The 18664-nt window shown below is 40.1% G+C and overlaps 2 protein-coding genes across 5 annotated transcripts in view; both read left to right on the top strand.

The window, feature by feature from the left end:
- nin (ninein (GSK3B interacting protein)) overlaps positions 1-8845 on the top strand; it is a 29413-nt gene extending 20568 nt beyond the window's left edge. For 2 of the 4 annotated variants that reach the window (XM_056394006.1, XM_056394007.1), the window contains exons 17-28: positions 457-555; positions 651-720; positions 818-985; positions 1074-1190; positions 1423-1536; positions 1716-1862; positions 2252-2431; positions 2535-2669; positions 2778-2879; positions 3140-3232; positions 6651-6764; positions 7757-8845. In XM_056394006.1, coding sequence (XP_056249981.1) covers positions 457-555; positions 651-720; positions 818-985; positions 1074-1190; positions 1423-1536; positions 1716-1862; positions 2252-2431; positions 2535-2669; positions 2778-2879; positions 3140-3232; positions 6651-6764; positions 7757-7972 — 1555 coding nt within the window. In that variant the 3' untranslated portion in view covers positions 7973-8845. The other 2 variants (XM_056394008.1, XM_056394009.1) reach the window with 2 other exon arrangements.
- An 88-nt stretch (positions 8846-8933) lies between these two features.
- sav1 (salvador family WW domain containing protein 1) lies at positions 8934-17730 on the top strand. The gene is made up of 5 exons (XM_056394024.1): positions 8934-9814; positions 10917-11429; positions 14222-14492; positions 14749-14904; positions 16047-17730. Exons 1-5 carry the CDS (start codon positions 9721-9723, stop codon positions 16258-16260), a joined length of 1248 nt encoding a protein of 415 aa, XP_056249999.1. The 5' UTR covers positions 8934-9720; the 3' UTR covers positions 16261-17730.
- Positions 17731-18664: the final 934 nt, after the last annotated feature.

Genomic DNA, 18664 nt, shown 5'->3' with positions numbered 1-18664 from the left:
CGTCACAGAGCTCCAGGACAGGTCGCAGACATTAAATGAAACAACACAGGCCCATAGGTAACGTGGAGAAAAACTAGGATCCCGTCCTCCCATGTCTCCTGTGGCGTCTCGTTGTCCCAGCCCTTTGGTGCTTTGATTTTTAGGAGCACTCCTCCTTTTGTTCCCAGGCACAATGTAGTGCTGTTGGTCCTACCTGTGATTACCGTCCTAATGCTCCTAAACCTTTGTGTGACAGATCTTGACTTGTGCTGCTTTGATCCCTGTAGATCACCAGTAGAACGGCAAAAAAAATGCAAGTTTAATGTGTGTAATTCGTAGAATAAGTTGCTTTTGCTCAGTATGTAGCAAAGCATTTCTTTTTTTGATGTATTCTAAACATGTTCTGTGGATTACAGTTTTAATGCAGCTTGTAAGAATCTGTTTCTGACTTTGACTGACGGAGTTTTTTCTGTGTAGGTCTGAGGCCAGTCGTCTCGCTGAAGAAAACCTCGTCCTCAGGCAAAAGATTGCTGCTTTGAAGGAAGAAGACTTGAAAGAGGCCCAGGATGAGTTGATGTAAGAAAAAACTAATATTATTTTCAATTACTCATGTCAGTGCATTTCTCTTTTGTCGGGTAAAATTATATTTTTTTTCCATAATTAAATTTTAGACAAACGTTGGAGCACTTAAAAAAAGAGAAGAGCACGGCTCAGAAGGCAGCTGAAAATTTCCGGAAACAGGTATTTCACACGTAACTTGATGAATTAAGTTTTTGGAACAGTTTGCTCTTTGTTCAGAAGCATGTCATGAAGTTTTGGTTTATTTCCTTCTCTGCAGATTTCAGAGCTGCGTCAGCAGAGTCAGCAGCTCGATGATGAGAATGGGATGCTGTCAGAGAAAAATGCCCAAAATATTGCTGATATGGAGAATCTACGCCAGCAGCTGGTAGAGCTGATGAAGGAAAACGAGAGGAGGGAGGCGTTCCCCGCTGAAGAGAAAAACAAGGTAAACAATGTTTTATGACAGACTGATGTTCGTCATGGCGTTGTGTGGTGTTGTAGCGGGTAGTTAATCGGTGGCTGTTTTGTGTTAGCTGGCAGCCTGTGTGTCTGCTCTGGAGGCAGAGCTGACCAAAGCTCTGGAGGACACTGCACAGCTGGAGGAGAGGAATATCCAGCTGTCACAGCAGCTGCCTGGCCTCAGAGAGAAGGTGAGAATGAGGCCATGGACACATAAATGGATCTCACATCACCTCCATCAAAGCACAGCATAGACACAAATAAAGTTTTAACAGCACATGATTCCTAAAATAAACTAAGAACAATTTCACCTGCAATGACGAAGGTACAGAAATCATCCTAAAGAAGCGTTTTCTAGCCTTGAAGCACCGAGACGTTTTGGTGTGGTCTAGCTTCAGCTCGTTTTCTTCTTCTTGTTTTAAGGCGTTCAAGTTGGACTCGATGGAGAATCAGCTCAGCCATCTGGTAGAGGAGAGGAGGAGTGTGGATGTGGAGTCTCAGGGCCTCCGCAACCAGCTAACCAAAGCTCAGGAGAAGGTGAGAGCCCATCGTAACCACAGAGTTATATCTTTTCAGTTCAGCCACTGCTGGAGAAAACTAGTGGTGGTTTTTGGTTTGAAAGTAAATCCAACTTTACAAATGTTCACATTTACAATTTTTATTACCTGAGCTCCTGAGTTTATCAGAACAAAATGTATTCTTTTTTTCCACTGTAGGTCAAGACAGTGGATGAAACTCTTCAGGCTGTGAACCATCAAAGTGCTCGTCTTAAGACGGACGTTCGTGTTTTGCAGAAGGAGAGGGATTCCCTCAAACAGGAAGTTTCAGTCCTGAACAAACAGCTGCAGAATGCCAACGATAAAGTAAGATGTTTCTGATCTTTGTCACTTAACAGACTAATAAAATTAGGAATCCAACTTTTTCTCTCCCAATACAGATCCCGATACCTCCTACCTTACCGTTTCAGATTTCTAATCCATATCTAGAGCTCCATTTTCCTCAAATCTAAAATCTGTTCACCTCACTGCATGGAACTCATTGGAACTGAATATATCTGCAATTAATAGCAGAAACACTGAATTCTTGTAATGACATTGACAAAGAAACTGTATTTAATGTATATTGATCATCGTCATATAGTCAACACTATTATCATTTTGTCTGCGAGTAAAGTTCGAAGATGTACAGCAAAATGAAGTAGACCTGTGCATACATTTTCGGTAGCCTTGACCTCTGCCTTTGTTCATCACAGAACCATGTTTTAGAGATGGCCTTGCACTCGAGCGGTGTGCAGAATCAGAGTAAGAAGCTGTACAGAGATGAGATGTCTCGGCTGATCGAACAAGAGCAGCAGCTGCTGAGGCAGGAAAACGAGAGGCTTCAGGCAGAAATGCACAACATTGAAGGAGATCTCGTGCAGTCCAGAGAGAAGGTGAGCTGAGGCCTGCAGCAGACTGAAATTAACTTAAAAAAAAACCTACAGGCTCTCTTCTCTCCCTGGCACTGAACTGTAAGCCCTCTATTTTCTGCTGCAGGTCCGTCAGCTCGATGCCACCATCGTGTCCCTGAAGCAGCACAAACAACAGGATCAGTCGTCCCTGGTGAAGGCCTTGGAGCAGGAGAACACCTCTCTGAAGCAGGAGCTCGAGGCACAAAAGGAACTGACCAAGGTAAAAACATTTTGTGAATCTAACCACTTACCCTTGGTTGTATTGCTGATTTTTTTTTTTTTTTTTTTTTTAAACATGGTGATTATGTGGTGTCCTCTTATGTTTCAGGATTGTGAAGCAGGACAAGGACACACACAGCTGGAGAGCCTTCAGCAAGAAAATGAGGCGCTCAAGGCCCAAATGGCTCGACTGTCTACACAACTGCTAGAGGTACGTCATGTTACCAACATTTCTCCTCTTCTCTTCTTGATCTTGTGTTATTTACATTGAATATTCCCCTCTAGCACTCTGCTTATATTCACTATATGTGACTGCAGCCTTAGTTTTTTTGCCACGTTTCTTCTGGAGAAACTGACCTAGACTCCCAAGGGGAATACATGATTAGATTATTGGTAAATAAAGTTACCTCATAATATACATATTTCTCTCTTAGCTGTAATTCTTTCCTCACGGTTTATTACTTCATCCAGTCCTTTCAGGCTCAGTTGGTTGGACTTCTGCCTCCGTCACCTCACCGGATGCCCAGAGGACAGCATCGAGGTGAAGATCCGGACAACATGCAGGTACAGTACAACCTGAACCTTCCCTGATAGCAGACCTGGGCAAATATACATGAGTATATTTGACCTATATCAGACAAAATGGCTAAGAGCTAGATTTAGTGCCATTGCTTCATTGCATGGTTTGGTATTATATTCATCTCCTGCCATTTTTCTCTCCCTGTCATTATTTTGTCACATCATCATCACGATAATCATAAATTCATCATTAACGCCTATAAGAAGGAATCTATGAACTACAACTCATGTTGGACATATGGTGATAAAATGGGAATTAAAATATAAATACATCCATATTATTTCTTTCACTTTGGTGTAGAAAGTGTGTCCACACAAATAAATCACTCAATCAATTCAGGTGCTGAAATAATTTATTTTATATATCATTATATATATATATAAATGATATATTATCATTTATATATATTATTATAAATATATTTTATATCTTTTTTATTTGCTTTGTGGCTGTAAATGCAAAAAAAAACATAATGATAACATAATAATGCATTACTTTAAAAGTGTGTAATTTTCCAAACGCCTGAGCTGAGTGTCATTTAGTTGTGATGATCCTCATTTGTTTTTATTTCTTATTTCGCTGGGTTTTGCTGTGCTGTTTGTTTTGGTGATTGTCACAGATCCACCTCCGCTCCTCTCTGTCTTCATCTGCTAGTCGTGTGTGTGTGTGTAGTGTTTGCTTTTTGGGTTTTGGTATTTCGTCTGCAGTACCTGTGTGTGTCTCCGTTGTGTTCCTGAACTCACTATTTTCCATCTCGGGACTGAAGTCATGTCAGTGGTGTGATCATCTGGGTGTGGTTCTGGTGACTGTTTTACATTTGTCACCTCATGCTACACAAACCTCTCTCACTTCCCAGCAGGTAGATGTAGCTTGTCCAGGTTTATCTGTAGACAGTCATCCTGCTGTTGGTGTGTTTTAATAGCATCTGACCTCTTGCTGTGTCATCTCACTAGGTTACCATGAATGAAGTGGAAGGAAAGGAGGTTCCCATTTAATACAATGATTGTGTAGACTATACATTTATCTAGTTAATATTTATATCAGCTCAGCTCAGTTTTATTTATTTATATTTGTGTCTGGTGATTCATATGACTTCATGGGATTATTCAGACATGTTCATCAACAGCTAACCAAACATGATGACATGATGACTTCTGGACATAGTGTCCATGGAGATATTCTACAATGGAAATAAAATAAAATAATCATACACAGCCTCACATACATGCAAACTTGAACATAATATACAGATATAAAGAAACATAACCCAAATAAAACAAAATCTACGTTGTTGCATCAACTCACGTTAGATGATGTTACATGTTAACACATGAAACGTGTACTGTAATTCAGTGAATTAATTATATACAGTAAAATCTGTAATCCATATTAAGTATGAGCCTTTTTTTATCTACTATAGTTATTTTTGTTTTTTGTTCTAGCTTCATAAGAGTTGATAAACTTTTTTTAAACTGGCATAAATCTTAGTATAGATTTATAGTATACACAACTGTTGTATAAAATGGGATCTCGTAATAAAAAAATAATGAGTGTACATTACGTGGTTTTCCTGTGTAATGATTGCCAGCTGGCAGTCACCTCTCAGTTCAACACTAAATCAGTGAACATCAGTTTTCAATGAAGTAACTTTAGGAGACTGAAGAAATGAATGAAATATGAATAAATACAGACAAAATATTAAACTGTCCTCTAAATTGTCAAAAACCATTCTAGGATTATTTCACAATTTCACGGTTGTGTATTTTTTTCTGTATTTATTTACATGGTTATTTGATAGTTCTTCTACTTCTCATAAGTTGTCTTTATTTATTTAGTGTTGGACGCACATGTAGCGACCCCTGAAGCCTGTGTACAGGCCTGTGAACTGACCCGCCCTGTGTAGGTTTTTAGGATTAGAGGAGAGGGTAGAGCTCTGGTGAAGTCTACCTGCCTTTTCTCTCCAGGGCCCGATGGCGGAGCAGCGGGCGGCTCACGCAGACAGCTACCGGCGGATCGGTGGATTGTAACACCAGCGCCTTTCCCTGCTCTCCACTTTCTGCTCTTTTACCTCCAAGACTGCTCTCTTCATATTCTGCTCTTCTTCTGCTTTGTTTTGGAGCAAAGATCTGACTCTAGCACATAATGCCGCCCTTTCTGCATCCTTATAGGAGGTTGAACAAATGTGGTGCCCGATTTCAAAGGGCATGAATGTGTAATTGTATTTCCCTGCTGCTAGGTGGCAGGAAAACACAGAAAAGACTCCTGGTGTTTTCCCCATGGGATTAAAAATGACATTACCATTGAAAATTTAAAGTTCGTAAGACATGCCGTACAAAATGTAACATCCATATCTACTGATTACAATGTGGCATCTTGACAAACATTCATTTTTGGACTTTTTAATTCTTGATTACAGGGTGTATTTTCTGGGAATGTTCTGTTGTGCACTTGTACCATTTACTATTGTCTGAGACAGGGTATAAATATATATTTCCTCAGAGGCTGAATCTTGTTTGACAGTTTGCCTTATGATCATCAAGGAGTGTTGACGTTGAGGCGAGGTTAGTGCCTGACAGCCTTCTGAGCCTTTTCTAACAATCAAGCATTTTCAACCTGTTACTGTCACTGTCTGTGTCCACTCAGCATTTATAGAGATTTCTTAATGAAGGTACCAAGTTTTCACTGTTTGTCTCTTCTTGTTTATGTCTGTATTTCGTATTTGACACTACACCTAGCTGAATGTTTCTTCAAGCTACCTGTCCACGTTATGTTTGTGTCCCGGGTCTGTGTGTTGCTGTTTGTGTTGCTGCTGCACAACCAAAGTGAATCACAACTTTCTGGGTTATGTTTCAAACACATCACACAACTATTAACTTTGAATGTTTATCTGGTATTTATTATTAGAAATTCCACGTGAGCCAAATCATTGTTTTTTCCCAGTAGTGGGTTGTTAGTGTAATGTGTCATATCTATTATTGTCATATCTGTGTTTTGGTTTTTGAGTCATATAGTGAGTCTTTTTTCTTTTTTTTTTTTGCACCATGTATAGACTCAAATGTATTTTATTTGTTTTATTTTATTTATTTTCAGTAGAATCATGTCAGGGTTTATTTTATTTATGCATTAAATTATTTTTTTGTAGAGGTATCTGGAATACATGGCATAATTTTATACCTATTTATATTTTATTTATTTTTTCAGTGTGTTGTCCTCTCTTTAGAAATGTACTAGATCTCATTTAATGCAGAAATCAAGAGAAAATAAAGCACCTAGCTCACAAGAATTTGGTCTGTATGTTGTTTCTGACTGCACCAGCTCAAAGGCAAGATATTTGAAATTCATTCTAATTTTCTTGCATTTGATGCAGCAGTTTGATGATATCACTCATTGTCTTGTCACCAGGATGAAAGGAAGAGGAAGATGCAGAATATGGAGGAGCGTATGAAGGAAATTGAACTGTCGCTGCATAACATCAAGCTGCTGCTCAGAGAGAAAGTTGCTCAGCTGAACGAGCAGGTCAGTTCAAAAAGCTCATATCCATCAGACAGAAATTCATTGATATCTCTTGTAAAAGAAAAAAAATTGTCATAAAAAACAAAAACACAATTTTGAATGATTTTCAAAAGTAATACAATTATGGAACTTTGTAGTAGTTTTGCACAAATAGCTACAGAAAATTTGAACCAGATTTTTAAAAGTGGAAAAAAACAGAATCGAGTTGTTGTTTTTCTCCAAGAAAATGCAACATGTCAGGCATCAAATTCACGGTGGGAAACAACATCTTTAAACTAAAGCGACAGGTTGTAGCAGCCAATCAAAAAGAAAAACCAAATGTCAAATCTCCTGAGACAATTACCACATCATTAATTGATAAAATCATCCTCGCCAAACATGTTAACTAGTCAAAAAAAATAATCAAACCTACAGAAACTGTCAAATTATTTCATGAGAAAACAAAGGACCTCTTTAAAAAAGGAAAATGGCAACAAAATTCTAACCCAAATTCAAAATACCGACATGTCGTAGCATAAAGTGAATTAGCAAATAATCAGTTTGGGTCCTTTAAAAGAAAATGTAGATCCAGGATGTTTCCCTCCATTTGAAAAATATGTGAAGGTTGCCCTTTCTTGGAGGGAGGTCATGACAGGATAATTGAGATCTGAGTGTCAAACACTTGACAATCAGTTTGATTAAAAAATAACTTCAATGTAATTATTAAAGAATTGTGACGAAGGCATTATAGTTACTAAGCAGGATGTTTTACAGTTGGGCAAAAAATGATTCAATGGTGACAGTTTTTAAATCAGTGCAGATGCACCTTCTTTCTCTGTGTGCCACAATTTCTTTGCTACATATCGGCCGACAACTGATATATCGCAACAAGCTAACACTAGCTGATAATACTGGCTGGGCAATGTTTTTATTTGGACTCCAGCAGGCAACATGAAATTGGATTAGTAATGGAATTATCAAAGCCTTTTATAATCGACTTTCTCTGACTTTTCCAGATTCGCAAGAATGGCAGAGCAGACGTGGTGATCAAAGACCTGTATGTTGAGAGAGCCCAGCTGCTGGAAGCTCTGGAGGTTACCGACCAGCGGCACAAAATCGCAGAGAAGAAGAACTACCTGCTGGAAGAGAAGATCTCCAGCCTTAACAAGATAGTGCGAGATCTAAACCCATCGGCCCTTTCCTCACTATCGTACCACTATAATTGTTCATAATGCATCACCTTAAACACCCAGAGGTACTCAGGACATTAACTGCACTCCAAAGTCAACCATAAACTGCAATGTTTATTTACTAAGTCTTTTTTCTGCCTTTTTAAAATATGTTTTTTATTGAACACTCCTGCAACACTTCCAGCCAAATGGACAAGAAAAAGTTTTTTTTTGTTGCATGTCCACTGACATGTTTTAGCCTAAATTTTACTGTGTTAAATATGCAGTATATGTTTGTTTTATTCTGAGCAATAATTACCTTAAATTGTGTTGGACCTATGAAGAACTAAATGTCAAGGTTAGACTGTAAAGAAAACATGATATTTTACAGTTATTTATAATTATAAACTATTTTTCAAAGCAGTAGCTGTTACAAGTAAATGAGTAAATATTTTACCATGACACTATACTTCTTTCTCAAAAGAGAAAAGCAATACTGAAGTAAACACCTTTTTATATAAGTGTTCTTTTGTCTATGTGGTCAAAGAGATTACTTGTATTGATCCGTCTTTTTCCTCTCTAGCCCTTATGTAAAGAAGAAACCGAAACCTGTCTGTCAGTGGTAAGATCATGTAAACAGAAACGTCAAATAATCCAAATAATCCGGTGACCTTTTCAGGGTATTTGCTTTCATGTAACACTACATGTTACTTAGACTTTAAATGTCTGGCAAGAGGCAATGACAAGCTATTTATATTTGAATACAAAGCTATGATCTGTTGCAATATGTAAAGCTGTACTTGAAGACTGTGCCATGATGAATGTTTGTGATTCAAGTGAAGGACCTTGTCTTTGGAACTGCTGCAGAGTAAGCACTAAAGTTGAAAACAGGGTAATGTTTTGTGTTTTCAGTATAAATAAAATACATAAATTGTTTGGTTTGATTTCGTATTTGATTATTTAAATTTTCCTCAAGCACCAGTGGAAAGACACTAAGCATGTTTTGTTCAAGTTCTGTACTTGAACTTAAGGTGAGATATTTGCATGGTTATATTTCATGTTTTACATTATTTTTAATATTTTACATACATTTACAAACATCAAGCGTTTGATCTGTGCATGAAGTATGTCACTTAGTAGTGTATAAAGCATTTAAAATGAGCTCGACCTAAAATTAATCTTGTGCTTACACTTTAAATGCCTGAACAAATAATGTGCCAATAAATATATTTATACAACACTGACATGGGGCCAGTCTGCAAAGTGCACTTTTAGCTTGGATACTTTTACATTTGTACTTTGTGACATTTTCAATGAGGGTCTCTTTGCAGTGAAGTATTTCCACTTTTGTCCATTAGGTCCAAATGTAACAAACGCTGTTTATTGACCTGAATTTGGACAACAGCAAACCTATTCTTTAGCCGCTCCAAGTGCAAAGGTCGCATCTCCGTTTGCTGTCAGTTATGTGTTGTAATGATGGATGAGCTGTGTCGCCGAGTTGTCAACATCATTGGCGTCTGTGCTCAGCTGTCTGCTTGCAGGAGGTGAGTTAGCAGATGGGCAGGACTGTGTCGTAACCATTCCCAGTGAGGGCCAGCGGTGGGAGTGGAGCGCTGCTCAGTGCGGACCGGACCGCCGCAGGAAAGACGCTCCCAGTCGCCCAAGTTAGCTGGCTAACTTGCCGCTAGCTAATCTGAAGCTTAAAATGTCGACTTTCCGCGCTTTGCAAACTGAACGGGACGGTTGCAGAGTCGAGGGATTGTGCCATGAAATTGCAGCGCCGTGTTGTTGATGTTTCCGAGCCTTGAGTTATGCTCTCACGAAAGAAAAGTAAAAACGAAGCGTCGAAACCAGCCGAGGTACACGGGAAATATGTGAAGAAGGAAACGTCGCCGCTCCTGAGAAGTAAGCGCAACAAGTAGTTAGCCAGCTAGCTCAAGTTAGCATCGGTTAGCCTGCCAACGAAACTTAAATTAACTGCGAAAAAGTACCAAGCTAACAATAACCAACAGGCTGACGTGAATGAGTGGAGACATATTGCGTCATTGTTGTGGCCCATAAGTTTGTAACCAACTGTTTAATCGCTGTTTCTTTAAACAAACAAGCCTGCTAACCTGGTAACTAGTTCCTTGCTAGCTAAGTGTTCATCAGATTGCTACATTGACATCAGCTGCAGAGTTAAAGGAAAGTTGTGAGATCACGGTAACACTTATACCTTATAAACTCCCCAATTAAACATATTTTGGAGTTAAAGTACTTTTATTTGTAATTGTTTCCTGACGCTATAATCAAGCAGTTTACTGAAAAGTCAGGTTTGTTGCTAGTTAGCCTACATCTGTCCAGTGGTAGACATTGAATGAGTGTTGTCATCTGTTTTGGTGTGTCTGAACGATGTTAAAGAGATTGTTAAAAAGAAAAAAGTGCCCCTTTAACTGACATGTAATTTCTGTTGTATCATTAGTGTTTTTCCCATTAGTAGGAGTGGCTGAAGAAGTATTATTAACATATGCTCAAGTTAAAGTAGCTGTTTTCTATTCTGTGAAGTACGACATTGTTAGTAAAGGTCCTGGATTTGAAATTAAAAGTATGAAAGTAGTATCAGCAAAATGTACTTAAATGTCTCATCATGCAGATTGAATTGCTCCTGTTATTCTTATAATGTATTATGTCATTGCATTATTGATGCATTGAAGTGCAACTGGAATTTTTATATTGTAGTTGTTCCAGGTGTTAATCTACTTTACCTTTTATTCTACCCTTTGGTTAGTTAAAGTTTACATCTTTTATTTTGTATGTTCAATATTTATCTGCCTGTGACTATAGCATTGATAGCTGTGGAGTAAAAATGTAGAGGTGTAAAATACAAGTACCTTAAAACTGTTCATAAGTAGTTCATAGTGCTTAAGTAAGTGTATTTAGTAAGATTCCTCCAATGCCTATTGGTGCTACATCTGTGTTTACTTGACTAATATTGACAGTTGGAGTTGCCCTGTTCATCTGGTTGCAGATCTTATGCCCTCATTCATCCGCCATGGACCCACTCTTCCCAGACGCACAGAGGTCCCTCTGCCAGAGATGGGGCCCTCTGCTTACCCTGTGGCACCCAGCCGGGAGCCCGTGGTGTCCCGCAACAAGAGTTTCCTCCGGGCCCCTGTGCAGAGGCCCCCTCATGAGGTGGCCCGCAGAGAGAGCCACCGCATGTCAGCACCCCCATACCTGCCTCGCAGTCTGGGGGATCTGCCCCACGAATATGGAGGCTCCTCACAGTCCTTCCTCACAGACGTGAGCCCCATGTCTGAGAATGGAGATGCTGCCCGGTATTATTACTCCTCTGAACCTTACTATGACAGCCAGCAGCACCAACAGTCGCACCAACAACAGCAGCAGCAGCAGCAGCGCCAGCCCAGGAGGGTCCCGGACCGCTTTCCTGAGGACTATAGATACTATGAGCACAATGAACACAACTTCCAAAGACTTCCCCGACAGCACACGCCCCCAGCTCCAAGCAGACCCCCTTCAGGTAAACATGAATTGTGTTTTTGCTTCTCACTTTTTAATGGACTTGGAAGGAATTGGAAGTAAGAAAGAATTCAGAGTTTGACAAAGGTCTGGAATTGCATGCTTGGACTGCACACATGGTTTTGGAAAGTACATGGCAGGCAGTCCTGGTCTCTCTTCAGGGACTTAAGTTTGTGTTTTTATTGCTGTTTCTCTGCAAATTCTGTGGTATGAAAGTGGAGCAGTCATGTTTTAGTGTGAGTGAAATCACAATCGCACCAGCAAGCCTACAACTTTTCAGATACATTTTTTCCTTTTTTGAAGAATAAGTTGAGAAAACATTGTAGACTTTGGTGTATAGACAAAATGTAGCAGCTAAAGTACCAATGTATGATTGTTTTTGAAAAGCCAAAGCATTTTGGATAAGTTTTGGACCACACAGGCCTCTCTGAAGGGAATGCAGACTGGTGGTGGTGGTCACTGAACGGCTCAAAAGAGCAATTTCATTTCAGTTTTTTCTGAGGAATTAAATGTGCTCTACATTGTAAATATTAGTATGACACAAGAGTGTAATTTAGGGGGTCATAGGAATTTTCCACCCCCGCCCCAAATGATAGAGAACCTTTTATTTTGTGGCTGACTCATCGACGTCGCGTACATGCTTTAGTATTATGTCTGGCCCACCTATGACATATCATGGAGCCTTGTTTGGAGTGAAGTTAAACAAGCATTAGGGGGCTCTGCATTTTTCACCTCTGTGTTTGCTGAATCTCTCTGCTGGCAAACTAGTAATTTGCAGACCGCCCCCAGTCAAATGTCTCAGCCTCAGCGTGCTCACAAGCATGAATCATCGGTGTATGTACTGCTCTGTGTATAGTTACATTGCACACAAGGCTAATGACTTGTCAGCAGACATGTTTTGCAGGAGTCATCTACCTATAATCAGCTGACACTTCCTTTTATTATTCCACATATATGTTGGTTATATTCATCTTTGTTTAAAAATAACTGTTTACTGGTGCTAATTTTGAATGGAAATGCTGAACATTGGCTAATGATATAAAATATGGGTAAAAACTGCATTATACAAACGCCATTTGCACAACAAACACTACTGTTTGTTGTTCTATTTTGATTATTACACATAATCACCATGAGCATTAATGATATGATTAGCCACACATTTGCATTGCATCTCCATTCTCCTTTCATCTATCAGAAGCATTTCTGAGCTGTGGTTGCTGCTAGAATATCCCTGTTAATAGAGCCCATCAAACAATCTTTTAATCTGATTTATGAGATATTGACCAATAGGATTTTATTTTTAACATAAAGACATAACATGCACAAACAATATTGATACACATCCTTTTGAATTTCTTTTCTTTATTAGATCGTGACAGTGATACATAGTGAGTGGGACATTTCACAGTTAAAAGATCAACTGGTAGATAAACAAAGTACTGGTGACGCTGTTGAACCTAGTTTGGCATTTCTAGTCTGCAATTCTTTGTTACTTATTGACTGATTATATACATCAGTACTGATATAGCTGCACTAAGTTAATATACTGTCCAGTCTATCTCTACTATGCACAGTAAAAGGACAAAGCACCTTGTTGCAACAGGAAACACAACAAATTGGTTGCTGGAAGCGTTTAGTCCAGGTCAAAGTGATCTGGGAATTTTTCTCTTAACAAGGCAGTAAAATCTAAAATCCATTAGCCTTGTGTATCATGAATAATTTGGCTGACAGAATTAGCTGTCAAAAATTGTTGTTGGTAATTCATGGATTCAGTGACCACTGACCTGATGTCATTAAGTTACTCACTTTGTTTTATTCTTTAACTGCTTTATCACCAGTTGTAAATACAGCAGTCTACTCTTGGCTGTATCCAGTGATGTTAGTGAAATGCATAGAGCTTTAGGTCTGCAGAGAGTGTGGCGCTCTGCCATTTCTCTGGAGAAAAGGGCAGAGATGATGATGATGATGATGATGATGATGAGGTGGTGGCGGATGAGGAGGAGGAGTGCATTTCTGCAGAGCACTCGCACATTCCGTCCCTTCACTCAGCAGCTGGCAAAGACCTCCAGCTCTGTTGCTGTCACTCTCGTGCAGAATTTATCAGATTGTAGCCGCCATTTTGCTGAGATGCTTCATTCGCCGCACATTCTCTGGTGTTTTCAACCCTTTGTGGGTCCCTGCAGGCTCATTCATTTTGAGTCACCATACTTCTCACTCAGTCTAACTCGTCCCCGCAGCTGTTGGCTCGACATGCCTTGCTGACATTATTCACCAGTAAAAGTCCAGGACCTGTTGAGTGAGGCCACTCGGCTGTCTGCAGTGTTTGTGAGCGGTTTGTTCTCTTCCAGTGAAAGCCCCTGTGTGTATGTCTGGCCATGCAGAGATCTCTGCCTTCCTGTCCAAAAGTAACAACACTCCCATTTCCTACCATTCATCAAACGGTGTCCGTCAGAATAAGATGCTCCGTCACAACAGTCAAAGAGTCGAGGAGATTAAACAACCCTGTTCACAATCACTGCTCACAGTCATGCTTTAAGAAGTGATTCATCACACTCCTTTCTTTTCCTGCTGTACATACAGTTGCTACATTAGAGTGACCTTTAAAATGCTGTACATCATTCCCCTCCTTTAAATGACATTTTCCCACGCATGCTGTTTTTAACAAATTTTTAAAAAATATTAAGTCTTTCCCAGAGGTGCTGTTAGCTGGCAGCTGCTGTGCTGTATGTTTGTTCAGTTATCTCTCGACCTCCCTCTAGGTTTCTAAAAAGAAATGTTTGTTTTCCTCAGGCATAGGTCGAATACAGGCCAAGTCCCTGGGGAACCTCTCCAGTCTAACGGGAGAGGACCTCCCACTTCCGGCCGGCTGGACCGTTGACTGGACCATCCGTGGCAGGAAGTACTACATCGACCACAACACTAACACTACACACTGGAGCCACCCTCTGGAGAGGGAAGGGCTCCCTCCAGGCTGGGAGAAGGTGGAGTCAGCTGAGTTCGGGGTCTACTACGTGGATCACATCAACAAGAGGGCACAGTATCGCCACCCCTGTGCTCCGAGGTATGTCGTTGAAAACTGAAGCATTTTGTTTTAACAGCATTGTTTTCCACCTCTGCTTTTTTTATGCTTTGGCTCCTCATTTTACGACTAATTCCTGAACTATTCGAAGGAAAAACTCAGTAGAAAATGTTCCTGCTGGTTTAGATGCACCAAGAAAAAGCTACTTACTTATGGTTTAACAGCCCATTTTGTTGAGTTGTGCATATCGGTTTGATAGGAGTAAAGTGACCTATAAATACTATGTTGCGTCTTCCAGTGTGCCTCGCTATGACCAGCCCCCACCACTACCACCTCCTGTGACCTATCAGCCACGCCCCGCAGAGAGGAACCAGCCGGTGCTGGTGCCAGCTAACCCGTACCACACGGCTGAGATCCCAGACTGGTTGCAGGTGTACGCCCGTGCACCACTAAAGTGAGTACTACACGAATGGATAGGTTCATATAGAAGTTATGAAATGTTATTGCATCTGATTGCTGGCTGTCAGGAGACGTTATACACTTGAGTCTTTGGCTGGGTCACTGAAGGACCGTCAGAGACTTGTCCCGTAGCCACTCCAGCGTTGTCTCGGCTGCACGCTTCAGGTCATTGTCCTGCTGAAAGGTGAAGGGTCGCTACAGTCCAGAGTCAGGTCGCATGAATTCTGCAGCAGGTTTTCTTCAAGGACCTTTCTGTATTTGGCTGCATTCATCCTTCCCTCATAACATGATGATGCTACCACCAGGCTTCACTGTAGAGATGGTGTTAGCCATGTGGTGAGGTGTCTGATGTTGGGCAGCGTTTTGGAGCTCTGCCCAAAGATTTCAGTTTGTGTCTCATCAGATCAGAGGATCTTTTTCCTCACTTGTCCCTTAATTGCCGTTTGGCGAACTCCAAGTGAACCGTCACACACCTTTTACTCAAAGTGGCTTCAGTCCAGCCGCTCTGCTATAAAGGCCTGATTGATGGGATGCTGCTGGACAACCTTCCAGCAGGTTCTCCCATCTCTGCAGAGGACGTCTGAAACTCAGAGTGACCTCTGGCTCTTCTTGCACAGTTACTCAGTTTGGCTGGACAGCCAACTCTAGAAAGAGTCCTGGTTGTTCCAGACTTCCTTTATTTCAGAATGATTGAGGCCACTTGCTCCTAGAAATGGTTTTATACCCTTTCCCTGATTTATGCCTTGCCACAATTTTATTGCAGAGAATTCCTTGGATTTCATGGGTTGGTTTATGTCCTGAAATGCGGCGTGACTTGTGGGACCTTATATACATAGTCGTGTGCCTTTCAAAACTATGTTCAAACAGTTCAGTTCTCCACAGGTGGAGTTCAGTCAGGTTCACTTCTCAACGATAATTAAAACAGAGGCTACACCTCACCATACTTTGGAGGGACTGAATTCAGTTTTTGATTTTTAATAAATCTGCAAAAAACACTTTGTGGTTATAGGTTACTGAATGTAGATTGATGAGCAAAAAATCTTATCCATTTAAAATTGAATTTCATAACATGGCTCTATGGTGCTGATAGATGGTGATTCTGATTATTTACCACCAGTCTCTTCCCTTCTATGTCAGGTATGACCACATCTTGAAATGGGAGTTGTTCCAGCTGGCAGACTTGGACACGTATCAGGGCATGCTGAAGCTGCTCTTCATGAAGGAGCTGGAGCACATTGTCAAATCCTACGAGGCGTACCGACAGGCGCTGCTGTCCGAGGTGGAGGCTCGCAAACAGCGGCAGCAGTGGTACGCCCAGCAGCCCAACAAGAACTTCATGGGGAACATGTGACGTGTGTGTGCAGCGGGGACGCCGCGCGGCCACACCTCTCTGAGGTTTCCACAGTTTGGGAGCGGTCAGGGTTTTCCTTTGAAATCATGATTGACTCTTAATTGCCTCTTTACCAAACACATCTGTGCCTTCGCTTGATCCAAATATATCAGCCAGGAAGTTAAGACACACATTGGCGGGGGGCCCTCTTCCCCCCCATGTCACACTTCAATTCACTCATTTTATGAATGACCATGTGACTGAAAAACACTCCAATGAAGAAACAAAAAAACCTATAATGTGCTACATCTGGGGAGACTGCTCGTGGTGCCATTTCCAGCCACTGCCCTGAGAACTGAGTTGCTGTATGGATTTTAGTTTTTAAGACTGAGGAGAACAGAGTCTGAAAAACTCTGGATATTTGTTCCAAACCATCCTGAGATTGTGCCTTTTTAAATAAATAAAACGCAGCATTTTTACAATGTCTGCCCATATCGTGTATACACCAGCTACTCCGTCATTTTTTCCTGTGGGAGAAAACGACAGGCAGCTTCTTCTAATTTGTTCCCATATGAAATACTTCATGACTGTTTTTCCTTTGCTTTGTTATCCTCATGAACTGAAACCACACTCTTTTACATTAAACATAAAGTGTGCATTTTCTTTTTTTTTTTTAATGACATACTGTATGCTTTATGAGACAATCCACCAAAACTTTAACCGATATTTAAGTTTTGATATGAAACACGTCTTTATTTAAAGACCTTTTGATGGATGAAGCATCACATTTGATGCAGTGGTTTGAGCATCTCTCGGCTCTTTGGCATTACTGTAAGTCAGGAATATTCTTGTGTTTGTGTGTATAATGAAACATAAATAAGCTACTGGAACGTTTTAAAACACTTCAGAAGACACATTAAGTTTGCCAAACAAGTGCAATTCAGTTTCTTCTTGTTTCATTCTTTCTGGATATTTCTTGGCTTGGTGATGCCTTATTTTTATGGACTGACACATCTCTTTTGTGATTACATGGAAGTACAGGTTCTTGGAAGCCTATTCTATTTATTAGCAATAAATAAAACCTTTTTAAGATACTCGGAAATGTCTTAAAGTCCAGGGTTTTGTCTAGTAGAGACTGGTGCTAGTGTTCTATAACTATGTGTTAATAATGTTAGGAAAGATAAATAATTTATGACACCGTAACATAAAAAAAAAATGGTGTCAGGAGCCATTTTAAATATGAAAAATATGGGTGGAAAATATGAGACTGAATGCAAATCAATACACTTCTGAATATCCTAAAAGGGTGTGTGTTTAAGTAACAGTAGAATAGGTTTGTAAAGAACTTGTGCTTCTCCTCAAGGAGTCCTTCGCTATGCAGGAAGGTCTCCGTCACATCTTTTCAGAGCGGTGTCATCAGTTTGTACATATCTCGTGTTGTGGATTGCAAATACAGGACATAAGCAATAAAGTCTGCAGTGAAGAAACATACGGTAATGACTTTACAGTTGTGGCCTCTTGCTGCCCCTTTTACTTCGACATGGAGCCTTAAACAGATTTTATTGAGAGATGTAAAATATATATATATATATATATATATAATATATATATATATATATATAATAACAACGGGTCAATGACAATGTGAAAAGTGTCATACATAGAATCTGCATTTACGATTGATTTTCCGGCCTCCAACTTTACTGTTTTGATTCACTCACAGTTGATGTTTGTTGTTTTCAGACAAAAAAATGCTCTAAAAAAAAAAAAAAAAAAAATCCACTTTACATTACCTGCTCATCAGCAAACAGCAGACAGACACAGTTAGCAACTAGCTGGTGAACATACAGAAGCATTTAGCAGCTAAAGAGTGAGATATTTCCCTGGAGAGTTGGTGGAGACCAAAACACAGCTAAAAGAGAGTGAATGTTGGACTTGGGATTCATCGTGTGGCCAGAAATATGACATCAAATGAATGATAATGTTGCTCTCTGTCAGCTGGATGTGTAAATAACCAACTGTTTGCTCGTAAGTTCACCATATTTAAAAGGGGATTATACGTCAGACGTGTTTACAGCTTGTTCCCGAGGCCCCTAAGTGACCACAACAATAATTGTTGTAGGTTTACATAATGTAAGAGCCACAGAGGATGTTCTGCACATCTCAATAATTCTTTTTGTGTATCAGGCTTAAAATCCCCCTTCATTCAAAATGTATAACGTATGTGCAGAGTTTGACAGTAGAAAGCTGTTTTCACTTTGATCTGCTGCAGAAACAAAGTTTCTCTGTGCTCATCTTTAATCATTAGTACAAGTACAAGAAGAATTTGTGTCATAACAACTAGTTTTGAGCCAATCATGGTTCAATATGCAACTATGATGTGGGAACCTGAACCCTCCAGTTCACACACACCAACACTGACTGT

The sequence above is a fragment of the Seriola aureovittata genome, chromosome 13, assembly GCF_021018895.1.
Source record: "Seriola aureovittata isolate HTS-2021-v1 ecotype China chromosome 13, ASM2101889v1, whole genome shotgun sequence".
In the NCBI taxonomy this organism is placed as follows: Eukaryota; Metazoa; Chordata; class Actinopteri; order Carangiformes; family Carangidae; genus Seriola; species Seriola aureovittata.
This window is presented reverse-complemented; position numbering and strand designations above follow the sequence as displayed.

Coding starts and splice junctions, on each gene's coding strand:
- sav1 (XM_056394024.1), top strand. CDS start 9,721: ATGCTCTCACGAAAGAAAAGTAAAAACGAAGCGTCGAAACCAGCCGAG. Junction 11,430..14,221: donor TCCAAGCAGACCCCCTTCAG/GTAAACATGAAT, acceptor TGTTTTCCTCAG/GCATAGGTCGAATACAGGCC. Junction 14,493..14,748: donor CGCCACCCCTGTGCTCCGAG/GTATGTCGTTGA, acceptor TGCGTCTTCCAG/TGTGCCTCGCTATGACCAGC.